This window comes from Chinchilla lanigera, unplaced genomic scaffold, assembly GCF_000276665.1.
Source record: "Chinchilla lanigera isolate Chin_1 unplaced genomic scaffold, ChiLan1.0 scaffold00002, whole genome shotgun sequence".
NCBI lineage: Eukaryota > Metazoa > Chordata > Mammalia > Rodentia > Chinchillidae > Chinchilla > Chinchilla lanigera.
In genome coordinates this window covers 48,707,407-48,726,632 of record NW_004955403.1, presented here as the reverse complement: position 1 = coordinate 48,726,632, position 19,226 = coordinate 48,707,407, and the positions used below count along the sequence as shown (strand labels likewise).

The 19,226-nt window shown below is 43.7% G+C and overlaps 1 protein-coding gene across 1 annotated transcript in view; it reads left to right on the top strand.

Moving 5' to 3' along the window:
• Nucleotides 1-19,226, top strand: part of Ebf2 (early B-cell factor 2) — a 185,626-nt gene that overhangs the window by 133,211 nt on the left and 33,189 nt on the right. The window contains exons 8-10 of the mRNA XM_005373722.2: nt 13,017-13,134; nt 14,838-14,968; nt 15,645-15,771. Coding sequence (XP_005373779.1) covers nt 13,017-13,134; nt 14,838-14,968; nt 15,645-15,771 — 376 coding nt within the window. The remainder of the gene's footprint in view (nt 1-13,016; nt 13,135-14,837; nt 14,969-15,644; nt 15,772-19,226) is intronic.

Below are 19,226 nucleotides of genomic sequence, written 5' to 3'. Positions count from 1 at the left end.
ACAAGAAGTGAAACTGCTTCATTTCTGGAAGAAGCATAGACAGTGACAAGAAGTAGGCAGTGTGGATTCCTTATTTCACCCTGTTCTTTACTACCACATGCAGGGTTTTAAAGGTGGAATACTTTTACAAATGTGCAGAGCCTGTAATGCAATGCCTTATTATTTTACTTCTCCCAAATTTTACAAATACATTCCCCGAACTAATGCATAATACCATTGCATCTACTACTTCTGTTCTTCCCCAAGTGAGTTTTTCCTTGTGTCTGAGTTTTTAACTGGCTTAGAATAAATATTGTAGAGATCAAAATGAGGAGAAATTCTCATCCTATGTGAACATATCTGACTTGTGCAAAGATGAAGAACACTATAAAAAGGTTTGTGGATTCTGTGATTATTATCTCTAGGGTAAAGCTAAATCAACCGGCAATTTTGTTTTGCATTTTTTATTGAGGTTGAGGTAAAATTCATGTAACATTACAATTCACCACTTTAACCACTCTGAGATACACAATTGAGTGGCTTTTAGAACATTTGCAATGTTGCATAACCATCACCACTATCTGATTCCAGAACATTTCATCACCCCAAAAACTTGCTCCATGCCTTCTAATTCTTGTTTTCAGCTGCCAACAACTATTAGACTACTTTCTCTTTTTATGAGTTTGTCTACTCTGGAAACTCCATGTAGATAGACTCCTACAATATGTACCCTCTGTTGTTTAAATTCTTTTACTTAGCATAAGGCATCCAAAGTTTGTCAGTGTTGTAGCATGTATCTGTACTGCATTGCTTTTTATGACTGAATAATATTCTCTTGTATATATTGCATTTTGTTTGTCCATTATTTAGTTAATAGACACTTTGGTTGTTTCCACTTTTTGGCAGTTGTTAATATTGCTTTCTTGCATATTTATGCAGAAGTTGTTTTTGTGAACATGGATTTTTAATTCTCTTGGGAATACAACTACAAGTAGAATTTCTAGATCATGTGGTAACTCTATCATTAAATTTTTGAGGTACTGCCTGCCGTGACCTGTAAAGCCAGCAGTGTCCTGAAAGGGGGTGACGGGAGATTAAGAGAAAACTAGACACGTACTGAAAGGAAAGCCAGGACCGGGTGAGACTTGACCTCTCTGATAGAGAGGCAGTGACAACCCAACATGGTCTGCATCTTTATTTATATACAGTAAAAACGGGAAGTAAGCAAAAGTGTCAAAAAGGAAGGTCTCAGTGTTTTGCTGAGAACACTGAAAGTGAAACATGCTCAGAGCTGCCTGTGCTGTAGTTAAAGGGGAGGAACACCAAGGTCAAACATCTACTGGACTGGTTTTGCTCTAGTCCCAACAGCTTGTTTACATGGCTCGCCTCTGGCTCAGCCATGGCTCCACTGTTCCCCACAAATGCCAAACTATTTTTCACATTTGCTGTTCTTTCCAGTCATGTGTGAAGGCACAAACTTCTTTAATTCCTTATCAACACTTGTGATTTTCTGTTTCAAGACAAGAAAGTTTAGCCATCTTATGGGGTAAAGCAGTATCTAATTGTGGTATTGATTTGTTTATTCCTAATGACTAATGGTGCTAAACATCTTTTCATGTACATATTGCTTATTTATATATATTCTTTGGAGAAATGTCCATTTGAATCCTGTGCATATTTTTATAATGAATTATTTCTTTTGCTGTTGTTCAGTTGCAAGAGTTCTTCATATATTCAGGATACTGGGCTTTTATCAGATATGTAACTTGCAAAATATCTTCTCCCACTCCATGGGTTATCTTTTATTTGTTGATAGTGTTCTTGGATGTACAAAAGAATTGGCAATTTTCATATTGTACTCATATTCCATTAAAATCTAACCTTTGTTGAAAGCTCTTTCTCGTAGAGAAGGCTATGATATAACAGGATTGACTATTTCCTATAGTGCCAGATTAAGAGACTTACATCCAATTTCAAGTATGAACCAAACCAGAGACAGTAGTTCATCATGGTGGTGATGAGAGGGATCTGAAGGGACAGTAACTGTTAGGAATTCCTGGAATATGCATCTCATTCAGAACCACGAGCATAGTATCACTGTTAACCATGTAGACGATTACTTCAGTTCATTACTTTTATTATGTGATCAGACATAAATTTAATATGAAGAATTACTTTGTGAGGATTTGATTTGAACAGAACAGAAATACAAGTGTTTCTAACAATATCATGAACCCAACCACATGAACCCTTCTTTGTTGCCCTTAGCTTTTCCCCGTTCCACAAAGAGTGGTGAAACCTGAACTCTTTGTCCAAAAAATGATCAAATAAAACCAAAATGACTATGTAAAGTACAGCCTGAAGCCCAAACCGATCCCTAATTCTGTTTAAATTTTAAGTATCATAGGATTTTTAAAATATTATATAATATTGTATTATATTAATTATAGTGTGTGTGTGCATGTGTGTGTGTGTGTGTGTGTGTGTGTGTGTGTGTGTGTGTGCACATGCACTCCAAATTCCTTTGAGAATCTGGTAAAAGTTATAGTCTTTGTTCCAACAAGGAACTCTGCTAAAAGTTTTGCTTACCATTTAAGAGGTTCCCCAGACTTTTGAAAACATCAGTTAGGATTCCACAGGCCCTGATCTAAAGACATGAAGTCCATCTAACACCCAGTGGACATCCTCAAAGTAAGTTACCCCTTCGTGGTGGAAATCTGTCCACTTGCCCCTTTACCGGATCCCTCACTGGCGCTCTGGGCTTCAAATGCCATCTGTCCCCAGATGATTCCTGGATCCATATCCTCAGACTTCTGGAGCTGCAAGCGTACAGCTCTGCCTCCCTCCTGGGCATTTTCCCTTGGATGACTAATGAGCACATACTCAAAACGGAACTCAGTGTTCACTCCCTGATTCATTTCCTCTTCTTTCATTGTTTCAGTGTCTCTTCCTCCTCCTAAGTATCTGTTAAATCTATCTCTCCCTGCTGAAAAATTACCAAGGTCCCTTCTGCTCCTTCCCTATCTAATCCATTCTCAGCTAATGCCAAGTTATCTTTTACAACATGTCTTGAATATATCTACTGGCTGGGGACACAGGGCTCAGATTTTTAAAGATACAGTTGAGAAGACCCTTTTAGTATCTTCAGACCAGGCAATTTTTCTGCCACACCCATCCCTGGAAGCTCCCGCCAGCCTCCCCTGGTTTCTGTTCCATCTCGGAGCCTTGCACATGTTCACCCCTCTGCCTGAGGACCCTTCGTCCACTTTAAGTTGCAACTCCTTGTGCTTCAAGACCACACCTGCCTGTCTCCTCCCTGGGGAAGCATTTTCTGACTCTCCCAGCAAAGCTGTTTGCTCCTTTGTTTGTGCCTCCGTGCCATTCTCCAGGGACTCTGCTCTGCCGCTTGTCACACTGTCTGGAAATTGTTGTTTGTCTCTTCAAGAAACCGCATGCTGCTTGAGGATGATGGGATTTTATTTATTTTTGTATTAGTCTCCAACACCTAGCACACTGTCAGGCACTCTATAGGGCTCAGTGAATTATTAAATGAATATCTAAGAGTGAAAAAGGAAAAGGGAAGGAAAAGCTAAGATTCCCAGGACCTCCAAAGTATCTAAATCTACGATCACCCATGTAGAAAAATCACTTCTTGAAATGGAACAATGAGAGGAAACACTTAGAGTAACAGCTCCATGAAGGAAAGGAAAAGATATTTATATACAGGGTAAGCTGAGCAGCCCGTGAAGTCATAATGAACCCCATTCTTTATTTCTCTGCAGTAGGGATAGAGAGTGGGCACTTATAAAATCCAGATGAAAATTAAGCCAAGAAAAGGCAGTCAGGCACAATGTCATTTCCCACATTTGCATTCTAAGAAACAGTAAGAGTTGACAGCGGCTTAGGACTTGTGGTTGCTCACTCAGTGTCAGAGGTAGGGGGCTGGGTCTGCTCCGGTCTTGGGGAAAACAGCAGTGCTCTTGCCCCATCATCCACCCACCCAACAGTGTTACCCAGCAGGCTCTGCGGGTAGGGGATGAGGAGGCAGAGGAAACAGAATAAACAAGTGATGTGCATAGCATAGGCCTGCTTCTCTGTGGTCTTCAAAGACCCGCGTGGAGACAGTACCTGTTGGAACTCAGCAGTGTGATGAAGTGTGAATGGTGTGGAGTGAAATGATACACCTGTTGGAATAATAGCAAGCGTGGCTGCTCTCCCAAATGGTCTTCCGTGCCTTCTGGATCATCCTCTACTGATGTTTTACTTCAGCTTGGGATACTCAGGGTCCTGAGTACCAGGGTCTTACCTGCTGCCCGAAGAGGACTGATTAAAGAAGACGTGATCACTGCAGAGGCCTGGGGTATTTCCTTACTGTCAGCTGATGTTTTACTTCCGCTTGGGATACTCAGGGTCCTGAGTACCAGGGTCTTACCTGCTGCCCGAAGAGGACTGATTAAAGAAGACGTGATCACTGCAGAGGCCTGGGGTATTTCCTGTCCCATGAACAGCTCCAGCTCTTACATTCAGTCATTCTGTCATTGCTAACCTGAATACATGTCAACCCCTTAATCATTTTTAATGGGCCCTTTCATTCCAATGTAGAGCTTGCTTGAAATTAGGATAAAAATTCTTCCCCCATTTACTGAGCTTTTCTGAGTAACTCCGTGGTCTTAAATTCACCCTTTAAATGACTCCCTTTTTCACTTGGGTCTACCAAAATCGTCATTTTTCATTTGGACAGAAACTGGGAGCAGGGAGGACCATGCAAAGGTCCTGCCATCCTCAGCCTCAAGAGAGAAGATGGCAACAGGAGTGGGCGGACCCGGGTGTTTTAGAGGGGGAAGCATTTCTGGGCCAAGTGGAGCGAGAGATGGGTGCTTGGTTGGAAACAGGTTGCGCACACACCCGGGATGAATTGGCGTGAAGCATCTTGAGGGATGAAGGGCAGCTGAGAGGAAGCGTTGGTACTCAATGAGACCAGGCCTGCGGGTCTGTCGGAGTTCTGAGAAAGTGAGGGGAATGGAAGGTGGCACAGAAGCGAACCAAGGACATAGATCTTTCTGGGTGGGGACTGACTAGCTGACCTCCAGGGGGCAGCTGGACCACGTGACAGGCCTTGTGCCCGTTCCTGCAACATGCCATGCCACAATTGCGCAAGAACGATGGGGAAATTAATGCCCATGACAGAGACACCTCGTCCCCACAGCTGGGTGTTCGCCACGAGCCTGTTTTACTAAGCGATGTGGGAGCAAAGGGCACGGCTACTCATGTCTTGGAGCAGGGCCAAGATCCATCCAACAACCCCTTATGATTTTTTTTTTAAACCCCCAGCTCTTATATAAAACTTTTTAATGGCACCACCATCTATTTTCCTTAAATAAAAAACGTTGACTGTTTCTCTCACACCCGTTGGAGAGGGAAACGAGAGTTTAAATTAACTCCAAATGGTAAAAATTTAATACAGCACCAGCTGCCTGCAGGTTTCTTCAGTTCAAATCTCTCGGTTTGAGAGCCGCCCCAGCTGCTCTGTGATCTCACCCACCCCTGGAAAGTTGCTCTGCTACTGAGCAGCACGTTTAAAGCACATAATGAAAATCACTTGACTTATGGTCTCTCTGATCAACAGGTGAGTCCATTATCCAGTGGTGAAACAAACCAGATAGTCCATGTTAAGTAACAATAATTATCTCCTTGGAGTTAGGGGAAAACCCTCTGAGGGTCTGAGGGCTGCCTGTGAGCTCCTTCAGGCTTTTCTCTGATGATACAACCTTCTGCCTTTCCTCCCTGGACTTCTGGTGTCTCAGATGGGGACAGGAACCAGAGTGATACAGATTTGGATGGACTCACGTAGAAAATGTGTTTTGAGTTTTTTATGAGAGCAAAGGGAGAGACAGGAAAACAGGGAGCTGCACAAATAACTTTTATGAAAGGATATGAAAACTCCAGCTAGGTAGAAGCAAGGCTGAAATGCTCACATATTTTTAGGGGGCCCAAATCTGGTGCTCAGCCTCTACCCCTGAATCCATTGCTACGAAGCAAGATGCAGAACTTTCTGGAATGCAGAGCTCCCTTCGTTCGGCAACAAGAACGCATGGATTGCTTAACTGCTCCTGGGTCGATGTGCTTTTGATTGCTGATGGGTGACAGGTGGTTCTTGAGGTCCTCATAGAGGAGTTTGGAGAAAGAGCATGGTGGAGCCAGGGAACGGCATCTGATGTATTATATGGCCCCCTCTGAGGCTCCCTAAGTTTTGCTGGTGAAATTCTGCCCTTGTCCGTAGCATTCCCTTTGGCATGCACTTTAGGCGGGAAAAGCAGTGGACGCAGGGGAAGGAAAAGAGGGAGAGGACAGTGTCTCTGACCTCTGAGATGAAGGGAGATTCAGAGTGGTGAGGCATATGAATGAACTTCAGGCTTCCGCAGTGCCATGATGATTTACAAGACATCACTGTATATTCAACTGGGTTTTCAAAAGCAAATTCTAAGAGGTTCATCCCAAAGCACAAGTTGCCAAAATATGCTGGCAGGCAGTTCTTAGGCATATGACTCAAGGTTCTGTTGACTGCACTTTCTTTTAAAATGTACCAGAAAGCCCTCTCCATCACTTCAAGTTGTGTAACTCAGTTTTTTTCAGTTCTTCAAGGCCTATGTCAACGTTTGCTTTCCCGATGAAAATGTCTACTGCTGCTTTCAGTTCTGGCTGACTCTTCTCACCTTTGGCCCCTGGGGTATTCAGTGGTCACACAGCTTAGTCCTCAATGATCTAGTACTGAACAGGAATATTTTCTGATTATGTCTGGTATTTTGTTCTGCTTCATCAGCTCCATGGCAAGCTGCCCCCGGCAGTAGCAGTGTTTCCTGTAAGTCTCCAGTGAGTATAGCACAGTGCCTGGGAGACTCCGTACATACCCAGTGCCGATGGGGAGTGGTGACACATGGCTGTAATCCCAACACTCTGGGAAGCTGAGGCAGGAGGATCAGTTCTAGCCCAGCCTGAGCAACATAGTGACTTAGCAAGATTCTTTCTCAAAATTCAAAACAAGATTTTTGAAAAGAGCAAGGGATGTAGCTCAGTGCCAAGTGCCCATGTTCAACCCCCAATACCACAGCAGGGGAAAATATTCATTGACTCATTGCAACATAGCGTTATCCAGTTACTTAAGAAAGTATCTCCCCAGGAGTTGTACCATTGATGCCAGGCCCCTCCTCCCTTGGTGCGACCAATCCTAGGAAGCCCGCTGTCTGTCTCCATGACAACCAACTTTGTGTTCTCCTGTTTGGGTCTTGACAGTTCACTGAACAGAAAGTTTAGCCTTACAGAATGTGAAACAACCACTATTGCTAAGGATTCTGGGAATTCTTTTTTGTTTTTCTTTAAATGACAAAATCCATGCATGTGGGGAATGTGTTTAAAGACAATTTGGAGACTGTGGAATCCAATAACTAAAAAATAATCTAGGCTTTAAATCTGGCTTGAAAATATACCTGAATAAAGTGACAGGAAGAAACAAATTTCAGTAGCCAATTTGTTTGTTGTTAACCTGGGTTGAATTAATGAAAGCTTAGACACCATTGTGTCATTAGATTCCTCTCCATTATGAGAATTAACCAGTGCATTAAAAAAGCCAATATGTATTTCTTCTCACTAGGTTGCCCACCGTGGCCAGAAGTCTGTCTTGATTTTCTCTGTCGTTTTAATGGTCTCAATGTCTCTTTCCTCCTTTTACAGGTGGAAAATAAAATCGCACATAGCAGTTATGCTTGGGGAAAGCTGAAATAACATATATAGCAACTGAATAGTTATAAGGGGAAAGCACATCATGAATTTAATTCCATTTCCAGATGTAAAATGTCATAAAGATTTTTTTCCACACTTGGCAAAGTAGCAGGAATTTTCAAGACCATTTTATTTAGCTGGGTGTATGCATGTTCATAAGTATGGTATCAGAGCGTCTTGATATTGAGTGTGCTATAAATGCTGTGTGCGATAGCTTTACTGAGGCCCCACATTGAGCTGGGTGGTGTATGACCCTCGCTGGAATGGCAGGAACCCGTGTTTGACTAATGGAAGAATTTGGTGTGATTTCAGAGCAAGGGTGCTGATGTGTACGTGGAGGTTTGTGACCAACGTAATTATTCCCTACTGACTCCAGACAATGGAACTGTCGTCTGTTTCAGAGAGAAGATCGTTTAGCATCTAGTCATTCCCCACATTTTTCATGCTGACTTCTTCTATTACCCTCCACGTGTGAGACGTGGGGGTCTTCGTAGGGACACCTGGGTATGAGCTGATAAAGGCGAACAGGAAGCAGAGAGTGAGCTGGCCATTCCTCTGGCTAAGTAACTCAACTAAATCATACAGTAAGAACTTTGAGAAGGATAAATAAAACCAACCACACAAAAAGTGGTGTCTCAAAAACCCAAAGACATCCCAGTGTTGGGTGTGAGCTTTACCCAGGGGTGGGCATAAGTTAGCTTAGTAAGAGATCCCTACCACATTCCATCATTCTGTTACCAAAGAAACCACTGCACTACTGGAAAATTAACTGTATGGGCAGATTAATGCATGTGTCCACCTAAAGGTCCCTCCCACAGTGGCCTTTTATGAGCAGGAAAGAGCTCTTTACAACTCAGCTCCTGCTTTGTATAAATTATTAGGGTGAGAGATGTGGGAGAACTTTTGGGTAATGAAAAACAGAATTTGAGAAAGCCAATCAGTTTTCGTGAGTATTTTTAGCAGACCATTAACATACTTATAGATTGTGTTTCCCAAAAATTTCTTGTACTTTCCAAGTGGAGATACAAACGTTTCATATGGGTTTCTCTTTCCGCAAACACTGCTTTATAGTTAAAAGACTCAAAGCGAAACCTATCATGGCCACACCCCACTCGGTCTGTATTTATTGAGCTGGCTTCATAAAAAAATTAGAGACCGCGATCAAAACAAAATAAGGACTAGCAAAGACTACTTTCACTTTTAAAAATGCAAGCAATTTCAATTGATCCTGACACCTCTTTCTTGGAAACTTGGCTTAAAGGTATCTCACTGTGAGTGAATTGCTAGTCGCTTTTGTGTGGAATCAAAAGGTATCCACTGAGGAAAGCTGTCACCTACAATGACTTAGTACTGAGATCTGCAGGGTTTGCTGTTGGAGCTATGAGCTGCAATACAGATATATCAACTATGAGAAATAAATGAAAGTTGTCACTAGTGTCAGCAGCAAAACCCGGGGTCCATCCCTCACAAATTATGGACATCTGTATTCCTAATTGGCATTCTTTCAGGCTGTGCCAGCAGAATGGCAATGCCAAGAGTGTCTGACAGCTTTAGAAAAGACGAGGTATCAGGTTTAGGAGCCACTCATGAGGCATAGAAGTTCTTTTGTACAGAATCCGCTCCATATATTTGTCATAAGGCTGGCGATTTTTAGTTGAAGATACCTCCAAATGCCACCCTTTATACACACTAAATTTGCTACTTTTTAAGCAGGTCAGTTTATGATCTTAGAAGAACAAGTGGTATTGATGGCTACATGACCAGAGGACCATTGGTAAAGATACATACAAATAGTTAACAAGGTAATGGTAAGAAATGTTGACCTTGATTTGTTTAGCTAAGATGTAAAGATTTTTGAAGGTCAAAGGTGTCCTTGTGTAGTGTTTTGGAGTCTAACTGTGCCTGACCCTCTAACATTAAGCTGCTGTGGCCTGCAGTTTTGAAGAGTGAAGCAAACCAGGGGGAAAGCGAGAAGGGGGAGAGAACAGGAAATGGAGTGAGGTGTTTCAGGAAGTTGTCAGGGGTTGACTGATTGATTCCAGATGGAAAGGGTCAGCCTTCATGACCCAGGAAATACTCACTAGGGGAAAGAAGTTGGCTTGTGGAAGGGGAAGGCCTGGGAGTGAGATGATGTTGGAATGCACATTCCACTTCCTTTGGTCTTAAAAATTCAGTAATTTTAACTTCTCTGAATAGAATAATATCAGTGTTGTCATCATTCATCAGAAAACAGTGAGGGAAGTTAAATTCGAAGCTTTGACTGAACTGAATGTATCCTCACCTCCATAATGTAGTGGATTCTTCCAGAAGCAGAGAAAATGACTCTAAAAGTCACCATCTAAGTAAGCGTTTCCACGTACTAGAACAACAGCCCGACACGTCTGATTTTGTGTGATGGAGTTTGTGAATTAAAACCATCGCATTTTGCAAATTCAGTTTAATTGGCAGGCTCTTAGCTACCTCATAGCCTAAGATATTTGGAATATGAAAAACTAGAACTTGAGCTAAAAACTTATATATGTGTGTATATACACACATGTGCTGCACATACATTTGGACATAATTTAAAATCTTGTAATAAATTTTGCGGACACTGAAATAATTCAGGTTAATTCCCTTGCTGTCACGAGAGGCCAGAACTAGCCAGCAAGAGATTAAAATTTATTTCCATTGTTAATGGGAAATAATGAAGTGCATCTGAACCACCAGGGTATGTCATTCGGGAAATGTTCACTTTGGAACTAAGTCTCACTCCACCCAAATGGACAATGATGAAATCTGCTGGCTCGTGAGAGCCCCATATTTTGTGGCAGGAAGGCATGGGGAGCATTAGCAGGCTGCATGACAAGAAGCTTGTGCAACGAATTAGAGTTGTCTCCCAGAGAAGGTGCCTCGCAGTCACATAAGCCGGGGGTTCCCCTCCTTGCCGTGTGCCTAGGACAGCGAGTTAACCACTAACGCCTGACACAGGCTCTCAGTGTTCTTTGGAACTTTTGTTTTGTTTTGTTTTGTTTTCCAGAGACAACAGCCAGGTCCGTTCACACAGATAATTGTGATTCCTCTTCCTTCCCCATATATCCTCTTACTATCAGAGGATAAATATATACACAGGTGATGCTTCTTAACATCCATGTTCACTGTAACCCCGTGACTACGTGGTCCAGTCTCTCCCTTTGCCTGTGACATGATCTTGTACTTTGCTACAATCACTCTGATAAGAACTCGTGCCTTGGTGTGCTTGCTGGGAGTGATGGATGTCTCCCTTTTATGCTTGCCACTGCTTGATAGGAACTATCTAGGACTTTTCACAGACGCGAACATGTTAACATGGACGCAATTGAAAACAGACCCAGAACTAGACAGGCTGCATCCCTTGAATTGTGAGCAATTATATGGGTGATAATTTTCTGAGTGACAACTGAGGTTCCTTTAAGATTGTTCTTTGAATCCCCAGGCCCTGTCATAATACCTGACATGTAGTAGGAGCTCAGTGCCTATCTGTTGAGTTGAATGATTGAAACTTATGTCTACATAAAATTTCATGCATACTGTATCATGCCCGTGGAGTGATTTGTGGACTCATGGGTCTTAGGGATTCTCTCCAACCTATAATGTCACAAATATTTTTAAAATGTTAAAAGGTGCTGCATGGAGCTGTCCTTGGCTGGGGGTGGGAAAAGTGCCGTGAAGAGTGTTGCTTTGTGGGAAAGGACACAAAAAACTTTCTGAGGGATATGCTCTTCTACATGAGGAGAGTAGTATAAATTGTACATGTAAATTTTACCTAAAAAAACTTCCCAAACCTATGATGATCATCATCTTTATATGGAGCAATGGAAAGTGATATAGATGATGATATAGATGATATAGACTTGATCCCTTCCTCTCCTCCTTTATTTAAAATATGGCGTGCATGACAGAACAATGACAAATAGAATGTTGGCAAATCACATTTGGGGCATAGGCAGGAAGAGGTTTTTTAGAACTTGTTTCCTCATTATGTACCTATTCAATGCCCTTCCTCAAAAGGTCTGTACTGATGTATACCGTGTTTTCTTGCAGACAGTATCACCATGTGTAAGTGATATGAGCTGAGAACTAGGCTCCTGTGTGGGCTTTTGGGGTCCACGGTAGATGGGCTCCCTGCTGTCCCCCTTTGCTGACTTCTGCCTCCTGGAACTTCTTCCATGCCCTATGCTCAGCACACATGGCAGAACTCAATTTTGATACAGTTCTGTTTGCTGCTTTCTTCCACAAAGTGCTCTGAGGGTAGGGGCCAAGCCATGTAACTGCCAGTACCTGGCCCCTGTCTTCCTTTCTAGAACCTTCTCTGGGGCTTGGACCACAGGAGAATTCCCTCTGTCTTACTGACTGGTCCAACAAGGTAGCAGGGAGGCAAATAGGACAGAACGCATGCTAACCCGTCATATACCGAGCACTCTCCTGAGTGCTTGACACGTGTTGTCTCAGCTTGTTCTCATTTTATCTCATTCAGCGCTGTGCGATAGGGAGCATTGTTTATATTTTTAGATAAGAAAAATTGAGATTTAAAAGAGTTCAATGATTTGTCCACAGTTTCATGCTAGGAAGCAGCAGCCAGGGACTTGGACTCAGTTCCGACTACAAATCTTTACTCTTCCAGGAGTCCACACCCACCTCCTCTGTCCTCCAGTTAGACGCCAAATGTCCCATGTTTGCAATGCTGAATTCCAGGAACCTTATCATTTCCTCATCAGTCTGCTCTTCTCTGCCACTGTTCCCTAGTGGGTGGGGACACCCCAGCATCCCCATGCCCAGTGTGAGCTCAGGACATGTTCCAAACGCTAGAATCAGTTCCTGAGCTTGGAGCTCAACCTTCCAGCAACCTTGATTGCATCTTAGTTCCCAGATTGTGCATGCTCAGCCAGCACCTTAGGACTGCAATCCAAGACCCCACTGGGATTGACAGCCCAGTCCTTTGATGGGGAACTTGGTTTCTGGAACCAGCAGGAAGAGGGCCAGTTCCCCCCCACTTGATGACAGGGGCAGCGTTTGCACACAAATATATGACAACACATGGACTCAGGGCTGCCTCTTCTCTGCTAAGTTCATCTATAACTACAGCAGGAGAAAAGTCTGCTGAATTGTTAAATGCATGACCCGTTCCCAAGTTCTGTCCTGACTCCCATTTGTCACATGCGAGGGTGGCAAAGGGACTTCTGATGTGTTCACTACTTTGTGTGGAACTAACCCCAGTGCCCGCCCCTTTCACCTTAACGCAGGTTGTGTTGTCGACTACAGTGAACGTGGACGGACACGTGCTGGCTGTTTCCGACAACATGTTCGTTCATAACAACTCCAAGCACGGACGGAGGGCGAGAAGGCTCGACCCGTCAGAAGGTAGGGCTGCCCGGGTTGAGCACAGGAGATGAATGAAGTTCTGCACGCAGTTCCTTGTTAGAATTTCAAATCTGCGTCTCAGTGTTCAAGCGCAGAAAGCACACAAAACCGTGAGTGTCCGTAAGCACTGCTGTAAACACTGGCTACAGCCTGCTGCTTGGTAAGCCACTCTCAGTTCACAGCCAGGGCTCTGCACTCTATAACTCCCATTTTCTTCCATTCTGCTCTGTGTTTTTCCTTTTTTGTGTGTGAGACGAGTGTTTCAGGCGAGTGTAGGCCTATGACATCTTAGTTAAACAGGACCCTTACAGTGCCAGACCTGTATGAATAAGTGTCAGCTGTGTTCTTAAACAGATTGTGGGCAAAACAAAACAGTGTGCAGAATGAAACTGACACTAATTGATTTTTGTTTGCTTGGACAAGAAGAAATCATGGGCTGCTCTGGGTAGTTTTCCAAGTGCATTAAAGTAATTAGAAATACTGGTAACTGTTAAACTTCAAGTTGTCCAAAAAATTAAAGCCTATCGATGAGCATAACTGGCAAACCTAACTAAATTGCATCTCCTTTGTTTGCTTTCCTTCCGCTCCTCTGACTCACGGGTGCTGGAAGACCTTATACAACGGGAAGGCCAAATTAGGCTGGTATTGAGTGTGACGTTGTGCCCTATATTGCCCACCAGGCCCCACCCCAGCTTGGCCCTTAAAGTATATCTCATATCATTTTAAATAGGAATTAATGAACTGAAGGAAAATGATTGAATCAGTAAGGAATTTGGAGTGGTGTTAATTCTCCCACAGTGGGCACTGAAAGGGGAGAAGAAAATCCCAGAATTCAGAGCTAAGAGCCCCTCGAGTTTCTTTTGACTGATTGGATGTGATTGACTGGCTGTTCAAAGGGGGCTCATGTTTTTGGAGTCCTGCCAAAGTTCTCCTCCACCTTTGACCCTGTCAACTTTGGAAATGGAGTGATGGATTGACTTTAGTTATGGCCTGAAAACCATATTGGGTTCCTGTTGGGATGTAAAGTCCAGAGGCCTCAAACATGTGGAAGAAGGGAGTAAAATCCTTCCTAGAAAGTGAAGACAGTGATTAGAAATTGTCCTGCAATAGAGTTACAAAAAAAAAAAAAAAAAACCACAAACCAAAACCCAAACCCCAACAACTTTGACTATGATAGATTTTTCTTTGTCTTCTCTCCCTAGCACATTACCAGGCCTTATAAATCTTAGCATCTTGGAGCAGAGGAGGTGGGGAGAGAAAAGGGATTTACACTTTTCGAGTGTGATCAACTTATAAAAATATGGGCAAAACTAACAGAGTTTTGAAAACACCCCTTGCACAATTAGCTAAGTGTTTCACTTTTTCATGCATTCTGGTCAACTCATTAGGCTTTAATGACATGGTAAAAAAATCAACAACCAATTAGGGATGAATGGAAAGTCAACACAACTCAACTCCATCTTGTTAGAATGACCAACTTTAAATGTTACTTAAGCAACATTTTTCTGCTCTGGAGGATGGACCTGACAGCTCATTTCAGAGATGCACTCTTACAAAATTTAGCTCTGCTGGAAACACACCGGAAGTCAACACAAGTCAACTCGGTCTTGTAAGAATGACTAACTTTCCAGGAGAGCCCATTCCCCAAACTCCAAATTTCTATCAGTAAAGTAAAGAACTGACTGTTTCTTTCCTATCTGCAGCCACCCCCTGCATCAAAGCCATTAGCCCCAGTGAAGGGTGGACCACAGGAGGGGCCATGGTCATCATCATTGGTGACAACTTCTTCGATGGTCTCCAAGTGGTGTTTGGCACCATGCTTGTATGGAGTGAGGTAAGCCAGGCAACTTGCCTGACCAATTTCCTTTGGTCCAAAGATTGTTTTGTACTGAGGAGACCAGTGCCTAATTCCTGAAGTATGCGTAGCATGAACACGCTGTACTGAGTGCCTACTATGGGCCAGGCACAAAGGATAAGAATACAAGGAAGTCATGATCACTGCGGGGACAGATTCTTCCCTCAAAAAGACAAGTATTAACTACAGTAGTGTAGAAAGTTCTGGAAAATTAGAAAAAGTTTAGCTATGGCGTTATTAAAGAATAGGGAAAAAAGATAGTGAAAATTATATTTTGAAAAAAATGTAATGATGCTGGAGAAGGGCTACATTTGCCCTATGATAGAAAAAAAAAAAATAGAACAACAATATCTATCCCAAGGCATGTTCTAATTCCGTGATGCATGAGGATAGAAATGTACTGGAGGCACCAGATATTAACATTGGTTATCTCCGGGTTATGCAATGTTTTTTTCTTTCCATGTTTCTATAACTACACAATTTTCTGAATTGGATATATTTTACTTTTGCAATCAGTAAAACACATTACTAAAAGATAAATAATGGTGCTGAGTTGGGCTTGTTAATTGCCAGATCCATATATGAGGCCATGCGCAGTGTGTCCTTGTGATGGCTCTTCTAATAGGTATCATTTCCCTGCCTGTGTGTTCCCCAGCTAATAACCCCACACGCCATCAGAGTGCAGACTCCTCCCCGGCACATCCCTGGAGTAGTGGAAGTGACATTATCTTATAAATCCAAACAGTTCTGCAAAGGAGCCCCAGGAAGGTTCATTTATACAGGTAGGTGAAAAACAGTGCTTTGCTATAGTTCTGTCTCTGTGCTTTATACCCATTCCAAGTTCTGAGGTCTTCCCAGTAGTGTGGGAGGAATTGGACAGCATGCTAGGCATTGAATGAAGGAAATGTAGATTCAGTTCTAGGTTTGTATTTTACTTAAGCAACACTTTTCTGCTCTGGAAGATGGGCCTGACAGCTCATTTCAGAAATACACTCTTACAAATTTAGCTCTGCTGGAAACACACCGGAACAGTCTCCTATCCAAGCAATCAGACAAAAACAATCAAAGTTGTTGGCTGTAAATATATCTTCTTGAAAGTGACTAAAGCAAACGGCCCAATTATGTTGCAAAGTGGTGTAAAGTATTTTACAACTTTATGAAAGTTAAAACCCATCTATTGGTCCAGTATTTATTGGGATTCTACTTTGTAGCTACGCTTTTTCTGATGCATAAAACTCGGCCCCTTCACTGTTGGAAGTTTAGAAGCTTTGGGAAGAGACAGTGGTATATTGCACAGGGCAGCTGGAGGATTTGAAAATTTAAAATGTGTGATGGGGCTGGGGATTTAGCTCAGCAGCAAAGCGCCTGCCTGGCAAGTGCAAGGTCGTGAGTTCGGTTCCCGGTACCGGAGAAAAACCAAAAGATAAAAAAAATAATAAAATGTGTGATGTTTCCAGTGGACAGACTGTGAGCTTCAGGAGGCGAGAGTTTAGTGTGGATAGGGTAGGGGGATGGGGTCTCAAGGAGGAAGGGGAAACTGACTCAATTCATGGATGGGGAGGATGTGGATGGACAAAGGAGAGAGCAAGGAACGCTGTGACTCTGGGAATCCCATGTGCACAGGCAGCAGGTGAGACGGACTTGTACGGGAGGCTGGGAGGTGGATCAACAGCTGACCATGTACTTAACAGAACGTGGTCATATCTTAGTGCAGATAAGGGAGAGAGGGAAGGAAACCATAGGAGCGACTGTGCCACTGGAGCTCCTAATCAATATTTTAATCTCCATTTTATTTCAACGAAGAAAACAGAAACCCTGTAAGGGTAGTTGCACTTTCTCTGGCTGGAAATAAGGAAGGCACTGAGAATTCCTGTGCTTGGACGAGTACTGTGAGGGTATTATCTTAGGACAAGCAGGTGCTGTTGATAGAAAGACAGAATGATGGATGGAGACCAAGTAGGATATCGTATTTGGAAAAGGAAAATAAGGGGTGTAGAGAAAGAAATCGGTAAGCCAAGAAAATATATCAGGCATACTATGCATTTTTAGTGCCATTTTGTTGTATGTAACTTATTCTATTTTTATTTTTTTGTGATGTATTCTCATTTGAATCCAATTCCCTTCTCATGTTAAAGTGTACATATCTGATTGGAGAGTGATTAGAAGTAGGTGGGAGGGATCATGTTTAGGTAGATCTGTTTAGCATTTTTTCCTTTACTTCTGCTCCCCTGGGATAAGTACATCTGAGGGGTTATTTTTTGGCAGGTGGAAGGGTCCGCTGCAGTCACCACAAGTCACTGCTCTAGCTCCCGAGGGGACACGGCTCATTCACTCATTTCAGGCAGCGTTCACGACATGTCTCAGGCACAGCTTCAGCCTGGGGTGCAGAAGGGAGTGAGTCAAGTCCCCCGACTTAATGAAGCCTACATTCTAAAGGGATCGACGGATGGCCAGGAAAATGGGTGCTGCAGTTTCAGGGAGTGAGAAGGAGGGAAGGGGCGTGTCTCACGCAGGATGGTCAGGGAAGCCTCTCTGAGGAAGGCCCAGTGAGCAGTGCCTGAGTGGCAGGGAGGAACAGCCACGGGATTCTGCCCCCTCTCCCTGCTTCTCTCCCTGCCCTCCTCCACTTCCTTCATGGGACTCCTTTGGGCTGTGTTTTCTGCCTGGCTCACTGGTCTCCACTGCAGCAGTGCCTGGGAAGTCCATGATTCGGTTGTGTGTGCGAGGGCAGCATCCCCAGCAGAAAGCGCAGCAAGACAGCAGAGCAAGCAGTGGGAAGGAGCCTGGTGCTGAGGCAGGACGCCGGTGTGACCAGATGGAGCGGGTGGGCAGGAGAGCAATGGGAGGTGATCAGGAAAGGTGGGGCGGGACGCTCTTCACAGACAGGGCTTCCGGCCTCTCTAGGGCCTCAAAGACACCTCTTGGACATGGAGGACAGGTCTGGCTTGTGAGGAGCTGGGGGCTATGATAGCTGGCATGTTGCAACTAGCACACAATTCTCTATGGAAATAAAGACTGACCTCAACTCTGTGTGGGGCTATGGACCTTTGGAGCTCCTCCTTTGTGTGTGTGTGTGTGTGTGTGCATATAAGTTTCCTCTGATGCAGACGTTCCACTCTTGGCTATACTTTAAGACAGCCACACTTTGGCTGGACCGCTGACCAATTACATGCAAATCTTTGAATTTGTATATTCATTGAACAAACATCATGGTCGAAATTGTGCTCAAAGAACAAAACGAGTATCAGTATACCTCTAGCAGCTTACAGTTCTAGAAGAGAGAGCTGCCTCAGTTTATGATAATTAGGTTAAGTCTCATAAGAGATGTAAAAGCAAGGAGAGTTGTCAGGATGCTGAGCAAGGAGTGACTAACGTGGGGAGGTCAAGGAAGGCTTCACAGAAGAGTTACAAGTGCAGCGACGGCTGAAAGCAAAGCAGGGGCTTTGCAGACAAAACAGAGGAGCCTGTGGTTGATGGATCTTGGAAACACAGGCCCTAGCAAGAGCGGAGCCCGTGTAACTATGAAATCATAGATGTTGTGTTGGGATGTGGGTGTGCAGTCTGCTGAGACACGAGGGACTGCTGCATGGAGAATGTATGTGCTGAGCGTGCCCGCCTAGCTCAGCATCGTGCTAGGTACCAGGCGTACTGGCGCCACCTCAGACAGGCAGCATGCCATCTTCCAACACATTACGATGCGGTGATGCATGGCAAGGTGGACTCCCGTACTCCGGCTTCAGAGTGCCTGGACTCAGGGCTTCTCCTGCTTCCTCCTTGGTTCTTTTCCCCTTCTTATAAGATGGGCTGCCTATCCAGAAAGCTGCGGAGGGGACTGCATGACACGATGCATGGAAACAGGGCTGGGCAGGTAAAGGCTCAACAGCCAGCTCTCCTGGGAAAGGGGGCTATAAAAAAGTATTAGGTTGTAGCATTTAGTGGTTTCCTCGATGCAAATACTCTTGCCATGGTGATTTCGAAAGACTGTATCACACGGACCTGCTGTCAGTGCTGCTGAATACTTAAGAAGCTCATCTGTCTCACAAGCTGGTGTATGGAAAGCACCTGAGATGGAGCGCGGGTAGGTTGTGAGTCATGTGCTACATCCAAAAAGTGTCCATCGTCAGTAGTGCTTTTGTTATCATCCTTAACGCATCGTCATAGAGACTGATTTGAACAGGAATTGTACATGGAAGGAGCACTAAAATAGAGTCATATGGGATGTGAGGGAAACTGCAGC